This window comes from Culex pipiens, chromosome 2, assembly GCF_016801865.2.
Source record: "Culex pipiens pallens isolate TS chromosome 2, TS_CPP_V2, whole genome shotgun sequence".
NCBI classification, from domain to species: domain Eukaryota; kingdom Metazoa; phylum Arthropoda; class Insecta; order Diptera; family Culicidae; genus Culex; species Culex pipiens.
This window is the reverse complement of record NC_068938.1, coordinates 201,863,998-201,876,785: the sequence shown is the minus strand read 5'-3', so window position 1 is coordinate 201,876,785 and position 12,788 is coordinate 201,863,998. Positions and strand designations below refer to the sequence as shown.

Sequence of the window (12,788 nt, the reverse complement as noted above, 5' to 3'; positions counted from 1 at the left end):
TTTTGTGAAAATTTGGAGTATTTTCAAAAAATATTGTTCTTATATTCGAAATGTATGAAAAAATCCCGATCGTTTGATACCCACATTGTAAAAACGGAAATTTTTAGTATTTTTTTTCGAAAATTCGTAGTTTTGTGATAATTATGAGTATTTTCTTAAAATGTTGTTTTTACATTCGAAATGTATGAAAAAATCCCGATCGTTTGATACCCACATTGTAAAAACGGAAATTTTGAGTATTTTTTTCGAAAATACGTAGTATTGTGAAAATTTTGAGTATTTTCTAAAAATGTTGTTATTACATTCGGAATGTATGAAAAAATTCCGATCGTTTGATACCCATATTTAAAAAAAATTTTTAGTATTTTTCGAAAATACGTAGTTTTGTAAAAATTTTGAGTATTTTCAAAAAATATTGTTATTACATTCGAAATGTATGAAAAAATCCCGATCGTATGATACCCATATCGTAAAAATTGAAATTTTGAGTATTTTTTTCGAAAATACGTAGTTTTGTGAAAAAAATTAGTATTTAAAAAAAATTTGTTATTACATTCGAAATGTATGAAAAAATCCCGATCGTTTGACTCCCATATTGTGCAAATTGAAATTTTGAGTATTTTTTTTTCGAAAATACGTAGTTTTATGAAAATTTTGAGTATTTTCTAAAAATGTTGTTATTACATTCGAAATGTATGAAAAAATCCTGATCGTTTGATACCCACATTGTAAAAACGGAAATTTTGAATATTTTTTTTTTTCGAAAATACGTACATTTGTGAAAATTTTGAGTATTTTCTAAAAATTTGAAATGTATGAAAAAATCCCGATCGTTTGAAATTGAAATTTTGAGCATTTTTTTCAAAAATACGTAGTTTTGTGAAAATTTTGAGTATTTTCTAAAAATGTTATTGTTCCATCCAAAATGTATGAAAAAACTGATCATTTGATACCCATATTGCAATAACAATATATTTTTGGTTTCTTTAGAGAAAAAATATGCATTTTCAAAATACAGGAAAAATACGTATATTTGTAAAAAAATTCATGAAATAATAATTTTAATGGATAGCTGACATCATCCCGATTCCAAAACACTATAATTTTTTGATGTTTGCATTATTATTCATAGAATTATAGCCAATGTCTCCCATATAGCCAAAATCCCATAAGCTCTGTGCTTCAGTTAAGCACTGGGCCGTGCTTTACCGAGGCAGCTGAACGGTGCAAAACCGGGGCAGTGCAAAACCGAGGCGTGCAAAACCGAGGCATGACTGTAAACTTAATAAAGTTTGGAAGAAGGTTTCATGAAAATTTACTCTACTGAATAACAGAAAATGTTATTGAATCGACTTTTCCAATGCGTCTCCATAGAAAACAAAATCCCAGTACATTTTGATGGAGACGCAGTGTGCTTTAAGTTCATTGATCGAACTTCGAAATCCGTTGAATTATTTTCAAAAATTATATCTCAGAATTTCGTTAACACTCAACGCACGTCTAACTTACACGGACACCCATAACTTTGCTGAACTCGATTTGATCAAATCTGTAATGTTTGCTAACAAAAACATCGTTCAAACATGTTTTAGCCCGTGTAAAACAAAATTCGTTCGAAATTTTGCGGAGGCAAGAGCGACAAAAAACTTCAGCTATTTCGGAGATATAAATTATTTTAAGCGAGGTTTTAAGTTATTCCTTTCATATTCATAATTAGATTTTGTTGTTGTTGTTAATTCTATATTTTAGGCAACTGTAACCGTGTTGGTCATTCGCTGCTCTTTTTGTTATTGGTTTGTTGGTAAAAAAAAACTTCTGAGTAATTCTCAAGAGATTCGAAAAAGTTTCGATATTTTCGAATATTCATACACAATTGACTTGTGAATATTCGAAAATCTATATTTTGAGAAAAGATCTTCGACAAAGTTGTGTGTGATGATGATCAGGTTCATCAGAAAAAAAAGGAACACGGAAATTAAGATAACCGATTTTTTTTCATAAAAAGTTTAAAAAAATGTTTTATCAGGAGACTGCGCTAGAGTTGAAGATGATCACGTGTATGAATCTTCACGCTATTTCAATATGGCAACATGTATCAGAAGAAAGTGAGGCATTTTCGCTAGTTCTCACTGTTCTGTGTTCTGCGTGCACGTCCGCAAATATCGACCACACACATACTAACACAAAGCGCCACCAAGAGGCAAAAGGTAGTTATGAATATTTTTGGCACTTTTGTTAAAAAATATGCGGTTTTCCAAAAACAAATAACAAAACCAACTTTAACGTGTAGTTCGACTATCAAACTTGTAATTCGTTGCTGATTTGTTAGGATTTTTTTTTAAATAAAGAGTTTTTTTGCAGCACCCCTTTTGGGCGGACATTTTTGTTGTCACCTTTTGGTTCCTTGGATTAGCCATGGATAATTTTACAGTGTAATAAACAGGGCAGCTACCACCACGCGGCGCCACCGTTTTGATTGAGAAAATGATGCAGGTTTTTCAGACGAGTTTCAATCCCGTGAGATGATGCAAAGTCTGGTACCGGAGATATAATTTAAAAAAAAAACATTCGTGAAATTTTCCGATCTTTTCGAAAAAAATATTTTTAAAATTTTTAAATCAAGACTAACATTTTAAAAGGGCCAAAAATTGAATATTACGCCCATTTAAAATGCTAGTCTTGATTTAAAAAATTTCAAAATATTTTTTTCGAAAAGATCGGAAAATTTCACGAATGTTTCATCTCATAACATTGAAAATCGGACCATTAGTTGCTGAGATACCGACATTAAAAAATGGTGGGTTGTTTTGATGAGACTTAGAAAACTTCAATTTTCGTGTTTCTTTTTCTTAAAGTGGCTCTATCTCAGCAACCCGAGGCCCAATCTTCAATGTCTCTTAGACAAATTTATAGCAAATTTTCTGAACTTTGAAAAAAAAAATTTATATAAATGGTCACTTATGGTCACTATTTTTAAAAATTGAAAAACTGCAAATATTTCGCTAAAATCAAACTTTCGGTGGCTATATCTTGAAAACGGAGCCCTTTTCAAAAAATCTGTAAAGTACTTTTCGATTGCAAATTCATTGTTGCATTAAAAAAATGTCAAACTTGTTTTTGCATGAAACTTCGATTTTTTCCAAAAATCACTATTTTTCAATAATTCATAACTCGGCGGCAGATTTTTTGACCATGTTTCTCTATGGCTCAAAAGTTGCGGATTTTTGTCCCCTAAAATATATCAAAAAATCTCGAAAATCAAAAAATACGTATTTTGGGAAATTGAGCTTTAGTGAAAAAAAAAGTTGATTAAAAAATCTTCAATTTTTTTTCCGTGTACCTATTTTTTTCTCAAAGGTCCTAAACAATATCTACAACTTTGCCCAAGACACCAAATTCGCAATTCGCAATTCGCAATTTTCAGTGTAAGAACGGGCCTTGACCGATCTTATGCACTAGGTTCCCGACGAACACGCACTGCCCTTACACCTACATCTCACCCTTGCTCTGAGTCAGTACGAGCAGCACGCTAGAACACGCTTTGAGTGTTCGTGCCAGGCATGCACACCTTCTTTTCCGGTTACGCATTTTAACTCGGCCGGGGGTGGTACATTACGTAGGGTTTGATGTAAGTATAAGCGCCTAACCATTTATAGTGTGCCTATCAACTGTCATTAAAGCAAAAACTGTTTTATTTTTAGTTTGAATTCAAAAACTAATTGTTATTTACTGTGTATTATTTTCTCCTGAAATCTTTCCTAGTGTTGAGTCTGTTTATCTGTTGCTATTTCTTTTGTCGCGGTGTTTTGTTACAATTTTTTGGTCCTAAGCATGTTATAAAAGTTTACCAAAAATACAATAGTAATATTTGTGTTAATCCTTTAACCATTCCATAAATTGAGTAAGGGCTCAAACCTCACTTGCTTAAGAAAAAGGTGAAGTTTCAAAACAATGGACAGTGAAGGAAATATACTATGTAAAGAATCAATAGTGAAAGAAAGATAGTAATTAATTAAAAGAAATTAACAATAGTTAATAAATAGAGGTAACAAACAAGCTTAGATTTTATTGAGGGCAATTTACAGGGAAGATGAGAAATTATTCAAATAGATAAATAAAGAAAGGGCACATGATAAACAAAATTGACATCGCTGCCAAATTAAGGGAAAGCAGACAGTTTGTTACAACAGCATCAATTGGTAAAATAGAGTGGAAAAGCGTTGAGAAATAAGAGAATCAAATAAGTAAAATCAAAATCAAATGGAGGATAGTAAACAGAAGCCGTTTTAGAACATCAGTGAAACAAAATAAACAGAAGATAGATGGTAGCTGGAAATGGAAAGGAGAGAAACCCCGATCTGCGATGTTTCAGGTACATCCACAGCAGTTGACTCAACATACTGCGAATCAAAACAATACCGTCTACAATCACAAATAACTTCCCTTTCCCACATTGACGCGCCCCTTTCTTTTAGCCGTCTCGACTCTGACCCGCGGTGGTCAAAGGTTTACGATCCGTTTCCACAGGCCACCAGCTAGGTCATCATGAAAACCAAGCCAACGTGGAGGTAAGAAAATAGGACACTTGCAAGGAACCAGAGCTATACTGTCCTGATCAAGAATGATCTAACAGGACTACGGACGTAGTCAGTGACGCTCCTTCCAAGATGTTCCTCGCCTAAGCGTCAACTGAAGAGGTATTATCAGTATCATTCGCCCTTAACTTTGCCCAAGACACCAAATTGATCAGAAAATTCACTCAAAAGTTACAGCTGTTTGAATATTTACATACCATTTTTGTATGGACAGCAGCCAAAATTGTATGGAGACTTGTATGGGTGAACCAATGACGCAAAATAGCTTATTTGGTCATAGGGAAGGCCCGCACAAAGTTTGAGCCAAATCAAAAAATACAAAAAAAAAACCATTTCCGGTTTTGGTAGAGAATTGCTCATCTGTAAAGTTTTACATACAATCAGGGTTGTAAAAATATGAAACTTTCAGTTCACAGCGACTACAGTTATCATGCCAGAAATCTCATCTCTCGAACTTCACTGCCCTTTTTCCGTCGTGAAATTCTCAGCAACAAGAATTGAATTTCATTGCGGTTTTCCGAGCGAACAAAATAATCTTCGGCGAATGCTCTTGCTGGCTATCACAAGCTAAAGTGACGGTCGCTATACCCTCTGATATTTTTGTGCAGGAATCATCAAATGATAGTTTTTTTATCAATCATTTACAGCAATTTGCATGCAATGTTTTTTGAAATTTCAAATTGAAGCCTTTCTTTCCAAAAAGCCATATTTAGTGTAGTGTTTTTATTTAAATTCGTATTTTTGAGAGGAACCATTCATAAACATATTTTTTTTAACCCAATTATTTTTTTTCCTCTTTCCAGAACTCCGACCCGGCTCCCCAACGTCGGTCCGACACGCCGAGATCGCCGCCGGCCTTTCGAACAACAACAACAGCAGCAGCAACAACAATAACAACAACAACCGGATACGTCCGCCCAGCGCGGACAACAAGCTCGCGGTGGCCCCCTTTGTGTACCCGTGGCCAACGGCCGCCCTAGCCGGTCTTCCGGGCGGTCCGAGCGACCTGCTGGGACTGCCGTACGTCCACGGTGGCGGCCCGAACGCCGAGACGAGTCCGGCGGATTTGCTGCAGCAGATGAAGAACTTTGAGAACAGCCAGGCGGAGCTGAGCGCGCGGGCTTCGGCGGCCGCAGGAGGTGGCGGGGGAAGTGGGGGGAATGGTTCCGGGAGTGGGGGAGTCGCGAGTGGTGGGGGTGGTGGGAGTATGGGTGGCAACACGGCCGTGCGGGAATATCGCTGTGAGTACTGCGGCAAGACGTTCGGCATGAGCTGGAACCTGAAGACGCATCTGCGGGTCCACACGGGGGAGAAGCCGTTCGCTTGCCGGTTATGTGTGGCCATGTTCAAGCAGAAGGCTCACCTGTTGAAGCATCTGTGCTCGGTGCATCGGAACATAATCAATGCGCCGGAAGCGGGCGGGAGGTACACGTGCTGTTTCTGCTCGCTGGTGTTTGAAACGCTGCAGGAACTGGTCCGGCATCTGTCCGGCCATCACAACAACCTGCTGCTGAGCAAGAACCTCCACGAATGATACCAGCTGGCTGTGTCGCCGGAGGACGAAGAGGAAGCCGAACGGTTCCGTCGCTTCTGCTGCTGGAGGCTGGAGATGTACACCGCAACGCGTCTGTAAGATACGGAGTTCGTCGTGGCCCCACTGCTGTGATACGAGGTTTTCCGCCAACCTTAGCTGAAAGGGCCTCGACTCATCCCCACAGCCCACACACACACACACACAATCCCTACAAACAACCTTTGTAACCTGTTAAAAGACAGACCACGTGGTGGTCTCTACCTTTTGGATACTCGAGTATACGCCACAAACCCAATTTACCAACTATTACAAACACACACACAACATAGACACAACCGGAAAGAATTGTAACCAATAGACAGCAAACAGAACACAAGCAGACCGGACAGCAAGAGTGAGAATTAGAAAGAAAGAGAGAGAGAGATTATTGTTTGTTTTTGGCTCCGCCTACTTGCGCTGCAGGCGCTTTATTTTTATTTTTATTATTTGTTAAAGACGTCATTGTTTTCTATTATTAAAGTATTGTCAACCAATGTTGACACTAAAACAACACACACACACGAGCACAATTTTGTTAGGCGCACAAAACACTTAAAATGGTTAAGTATTTCTACTTTTTTGGTTCGTTCGTTTCGGTCTTTCAAATATTTTTTGTTGATGGAAATATCGCACACAATTTCAAATCTTCTTTCTTTGCTTTAATTTTAAATTACACGTTGACAATAGAACGCTTGCGCACAAAACAAGGACTGTTGTAAACTGTGAATGAAATGCTGGAGGGAGAGAACAATAGCGAAAACTGTCAGTTTGTGCTAAACAAAATGGCGTAGCTGTTTGAAGGAGGCATCGAATGGAATTCAAGAGTGGGTCTCTAACTTTTAAAGCGGTATGCGCACTTCGGAAGGAACCGGTGAAAAAAAATTCAAATGGGCAGCAGCGGCAGCGAAAGCAAGCTAGAGAGAGAGTGAGGAAAAGTTCCAATAAATCGTTCCCTCTCCTTTGTTCTGCTTGACCCCTTTTCTTGGGAGGTGCGTATTGGCCCAAAACATTGCCTACTGTGCCAATTATTTAAGGGTTGAGTATTTCCCTTTCCTTTAAACTTCAAGCATGAAAATGAAATCTGATTAACTGTTTTTAGTAGTTAAACGAATTTTATTTGATTTAGAATTGCAGTTTTTTTGTTCAAATTTTCTAATTTTATTATTATTACATTTTTGCCAGAATTATAAAATAGTTTTCAAATATTTTTTTTTTATTTCGCGAGGAAAATGTTGTTTAATTGCAAAAAAAAAAACAAAAACAAAGATGAGGTAATATTTTAAACGACGAATAAACTTTTTTTTCTGTTGCTTGTAAAACAAATTTTGATTTTTTTTAAATGTTATAATATATTTTCTTATTGAAGAAATTAATAAATTTGGATCAGCTGTCGGAATACACTTCAAATAACAAAAAAAGAATATTAATTTTTTTTATAAACTTTGAAAAACTCTCATTTTGTTTTTTATTAATCTATTTTTTAACGTTTCGATAGACTTTAAACTGTTCCAATGTTTGAAAATATTAAATTTTTTTATATCATGTCAATTAGGTGTTCTGATAGCTGAATTTACTTACTAAATTTGAAGGCTAAATGTCAATAATTTTAAAAACTTGAAAAAGTCAATAAGTTCGTTTCCAAAACTCTTAGTTCGTTTTGATTATAAATAAATTTTTCATTTGTTTTCAAGTATAAATTTTGAAAAAAAAAATCAAAGATATTATGTCCAATTGCAGAGCAGATTCATTAATTCGAATTTCGAACTTATTTGGATAAAAAAAAACACTCAAACGTCAAAAGCAGTTGTCAAACCCCAATGTCAAACGATTTCCGAGCACGTAGTATTCGAAGTATGTAGAATAGATAAGGTAAAACGGGTTTTCCAGCTATCAAAAACTAGTTAGCAAGAAACCAGGATTTAAATAAAGATTTTTATAAAAGTGAAAATTTGATCATTTTCCGGGAAAATTTCAGCACATTTTTTTCTAAAGAATTGTTCAGCATGCCGAACTCAACCAAAAAACGCTTTCAGTTAAATTTAATTTTAAAAAATAAAAAAAAAAACATATGTTCATTTTGGTTTATTTTGGCATGCCAAAATAAATCCTTCGAAAAATCCGGTGAAATTTCCGTGGAAAATGATCATTTTTTACTTTTTCTAAAAAAAATGCCTGTAAAATCCGGTTTTCTTGCAAACTATTGTTTGACAGCTGGAAACCTCACCTTACCTTTTCTTATCTATATACCTTGCGTAGTTTCAAGCTTTTGACAGCTGTCAGTCGTTCCAATTAACGAATCTGCACTGTACTCGAATTTTGATAGATTTGGTTAATGTGAAAAGTAGTTTATTCAAAATCAATTTTGAAAAATTATTTGCGGTATTTTAAAATTGAATGAAACTTTAAAATAGGTTACATATATATTATATAAATTACTTTGATTTACTCATTTTTTTGTCATTCACACGTGGAATGCAAAATCGGGTTTTTAAAAACTATTTTAATATGGTCGTGATGAAATAATTATAAATTCAAATTATGAAAACAGACTTTGAAAATATCTATTTATTGTTTGTTTTAGTTTATGTCTATTTTTAAATTCTGGAAGCTAAAAAACAAAAAGTTGCAAGATTAATTTATTCCTTTTTCCAAATTTATTTATTTTTGATTTGAAATTAAAATGTTTTAAATAGTAAATTTCTCAGAAAAAAATTGTTTAGCATATTTGGAGTATTTTCAATAAATATATGTTGTTAATATCACCTATTTTGAACATTATAATTTTTAATTAAAAAATAATATTGAAAAATATTTCCGGAACTCTAACAATCACTGAAACATCTTCAGAAATTGATTCCAAAAATATTTAAACCTTGATGTGCAAAACTAATTTCTGAAATATAATCTTTCATTCATGAAATTTGATAAATTTAATTTCAATATGAGTAAAGGAACTTTTTGATAATTTTTTATGTTTTTGTCTAGATTAATGATAAATTTGCTTGATTTTACTTCTTCAATTGGCATCAGTACGGCAAACTAACACTGACAAGCATACTCGAAAAAACAATACACACATAACTCAAAACTAAAATTTGCTAGTTTATAAGATAAAAAGACAACTCAAACAAGACAAGCGCAACATTTAACATTTAAAACATTTTGACTCGAACTTTCGTAAGCGTGTGTTTCGATTCCCTCCCCACCACCACCACCTTTCCCTCGATCCAAGATTAAATCGACTAATCCTCATTAATCGTGTAAGAAGCAACACGCGCATATGCAGCTAAATGAAACAAATAATTGAAGAAGAAAAAAATGTTGTGCGAAAAATGCGTGAGCGAGATATACTTTAAAATATATAGTAAACCAATGGTACAAATTACATTTGTAGAGAAGCACACAAAAGAGAGAAAACATTAAATCGACAAAAGAAAGAAGAGAACCTTAAAAATCTCACAATCATTCCGTTCGCAATAGATAGATGTTTTAAGTATGTCGTATTTTTTTTTTTTTGTTTCATTCTCCCATTTAAAGCAAGCAATCGCACACAAACAAGTTCGAGAGAAAAAAAAGTATTAAACTGACAATAAACCACGAAAACACACACCGTGCGAAACGAGAACAATAGAAGCCAATGGTTGCTTCGATCGGCCGGCCCCAGAACCAGTAGAAAATATTACTTAACTTTTAGGAAATGTTCTATTTTTTCGAAAAATTGTTGTGAGCTCACACACACACAAATGCAATGTTGTACAGCTTTTTCTTTGAGTCCCTCCCCCCTTTTTCCACCCATTTTCTTCCATTATGTATTAGTAGTTAGATTTATGTATTTAGGCAAGTAATTTGTGTAAATTTTTGTCACCTTAACTAGTGTTAAACGAATGCTCTTTTGTTCATAGTTTAAATATATATATTTTCTTAGGCGAGTAATTTTGTTCATATTATATAAATAAATAAATGTATCTATTTTTCTCCGTGTACATATAGTGATTTAATATTTAATAAATTAAAGCAAATATATAAATGAAAGCGCAATTGTTCAAACCATTTTTGAAGGAAGAAATTCTCAGTCCGTTAAAAAGAAATTAAGCAAACTTAACTAAGCAAAAATATACACACACACACACGCATTGTTCCACTTCTTCCGAGCGAAATCTTAACTTTAGAGTGTAACATTACAAAAAGGCATACTTAATTAGGTACGAAAATCCCCCATTTAACGTGTAGTGTATTATGTAAATGTATTTCTTCCACTCGAGAGAAATTGCTAGAGAGAGCAGCTGTATATTTACTTAAAAACGCTAAGCCTGCAAGCTTAGCTGGTAGTTGTATAAAGAGGTTAACAAAATAAACAAGAAAATAAAAGAAAAGAAATCTTACGCGCCAGCAACAAGAGTTAAATAAAAAAAAAGACAACTTGACCACCAAAAAAATGAAACATTCGTTACTATAATACCTAGTAGGAAGATATCCGATCCATTTAAGAGCAACAAAAAAAAATCTTTCTTAAACAAAGTAAATCCTAGAATTTAGTGAGACATTTGTTAGCGTGTAAATATGATTGTCGTCCCGCGAGATAAAAACAAAACAAAAAAGAACGTTTCTTCATCCCAACCACACAGACACACACACACAAAGACACAAAACAAACCAACCAATCCAAGCAAGCAATGCAAAAAGGGTCTCATTTTGTTGTGTAACGAGTAAAGAGTTGTTGTTTTTTTTTAAACCCGCAATTCCTTAAATTAATTCAAGCCAACCAACCATTTGTAAATAAAACACACACACATGTCACCCACACAAACAATAGTGAGCAAAAACCAAGCCGTCCGTTGTTGTTGGACGGGCAACTTCCACCGAAAAGCAGAGAGAAAGCAGAACAGATAGTCTTTGTTTTTTTTATTTAACGTGTAAATTTTTTTTGTTTGTAAAACTATGTTACTTAGTTCGTCCACACACACACAGCGCAAACATAAACACACTTTCATAAAAATGTCGAAAAAATTCCCGCTTTTTACTGTGTAATTTTAACAACAAGGATAAAATAAAAATAAAAGAAAATTGCGAAAATTACTACTATTAAAGCTATTTTATTAGAAATTTGTGTATAGAAGCCAAAAGCAAGCGAGGAAGACAACAATATGCAAACAGCAAGAGTATAAAACAAAAGTAAAAACAATCTTTAAATTGTAAGCTGTTGGCGAGTGGGATGAAATGATAGAGAAAGCGAGTGTGTTTCCAAAAACAAAACAATTGTAAAGAACGCGAGCGAGAGTGTGAGTGCGGATGATGGAAAATTAGTGACATAGCCAATAAAATTGAAAAATTGAAAATAGTTGGTGTTTTATTTGGGGGGGAAAGAAATGGATTGAGAAATAATTATGCCCTGATAATTTAATTTTGTTCCGCTCAATTAAAGTACCATGCACCTCCATGAATTTCTTCCTATAAAGATTTGTTTCGAGGAGACGCGTGGTGTCTTACATTTTCATTTTGATTTTGCAAACTGATTCTTCCTAACAAAGTCCCTTTTTTCTTTTATTATTAATTATCTATATCTCAATTTCGTAGGCCTGTCATATGGGTCATTCTCCGCCAACTCACACGAAATCGGAATAAGTTACGATCCAACTTCGATTTCCGTGAGCATTTGCCGTAAGATAAAAGCCTTATTAAACTTAAAAAAATATAATAAGTCCATTTTTAAACCTAAAAAAACTTCCGCATTTATCTGTGGCAAAAGTAGCCTTTTTTGGTCCTCTAAAACATACCTTGAGTTTTTTTTAAAGTCCTTTAAGCTACACTCAAGCCCCGATGGTTTGACACCAACTGTTGTCAAACGAACGGGGTCACTTTTTAGTTTGACACCCCTTTTACGCGGAGTTCACACACACTATCAAACGTTTGTTTTGATAGTGTGCGTGAGCGCCGTGTAAAAAGTGATAGTTCGTCACCTTTTAGTTTGACTTTGACCCAATCAACGGGGTACAAACTAAAAAAGTGTCAAACGAAAATGTGAACAACCACCGGTGGTTGAGTGTATTTGTCTTTCATATGTTTATAGGACGTTTAAAAACAATCCAAATATAAATAAATGAAAATATTATTTTTCGGAAACTCCACTACCATCTTCTGGGGCGAAACGGGACAAAAAGCAAAGCAAAGCAATCTACTTTAACGACCCCCGGGTCTTTTGTGGTCTCTGTTGCAAGGTCTGCTCATTTCTAGGCACCCGAATGTTTTTTTTTAAATTACATTTTTACATACCTAATTGCAATTTTACGTAAGTCTTAAGTATAAGGTTTTCTAGTCAGAAATTTACCAACACATTCAAAGTATGTTTACATGACAGCTGGACGTTTGTTTGCATCAGGTTTCCTATCTCTTTCTAGCAAATTTTTTTTGTCAGGCGACTTCTAGCTGTTTTTTTTGACTGACTGCCCGATATGTCAGCCAACATACTTCGCAGGGCTGTGACAGCTACAGCTCGATCATTGTTTGCATCAGGACACTGTGACGAGGAGTTCGTCATTTTTGAGTTAAATTATATTTTTTTCACTGGGCCTAGAAAGCCTTATTCGAGTTGTACATTTGATTTTTGAAAAAAGATAGATCTT

The 12,788-nt window shown here is 34.5% G+C and overlaps 1 protein-coding gene across 6 annotated transcripts in view; it reads left to right on the top strand.

Moving 5' to 3' along the window:
* LOC120418141 (transcription factor Ken 2) overlaps nt 1-11,504 on the top strand; it is a 94,513-nt gene extending 83,009 nt beyond the window's left edge. For all 6 annotated transcript variants that reach the window (XM_052707472.1, XM_052707471.1, XM_039580436.2 and 3 more), the window contains one exon: nt 5,399-11,504. In XM_052707472.1, the coding sequence (XP_052563432.1) occupies nt 5,399-6,129 (731 nt within the window). In that variant the 3' untranslated portion in view covers nt 6,130-11,504. The remainder of the gene's footprint in view (nt 1-5,398) is intronic.
* The last annotated feature ends 1,284 nt before the right edge of the window (nt 11,505-12,788 follow it).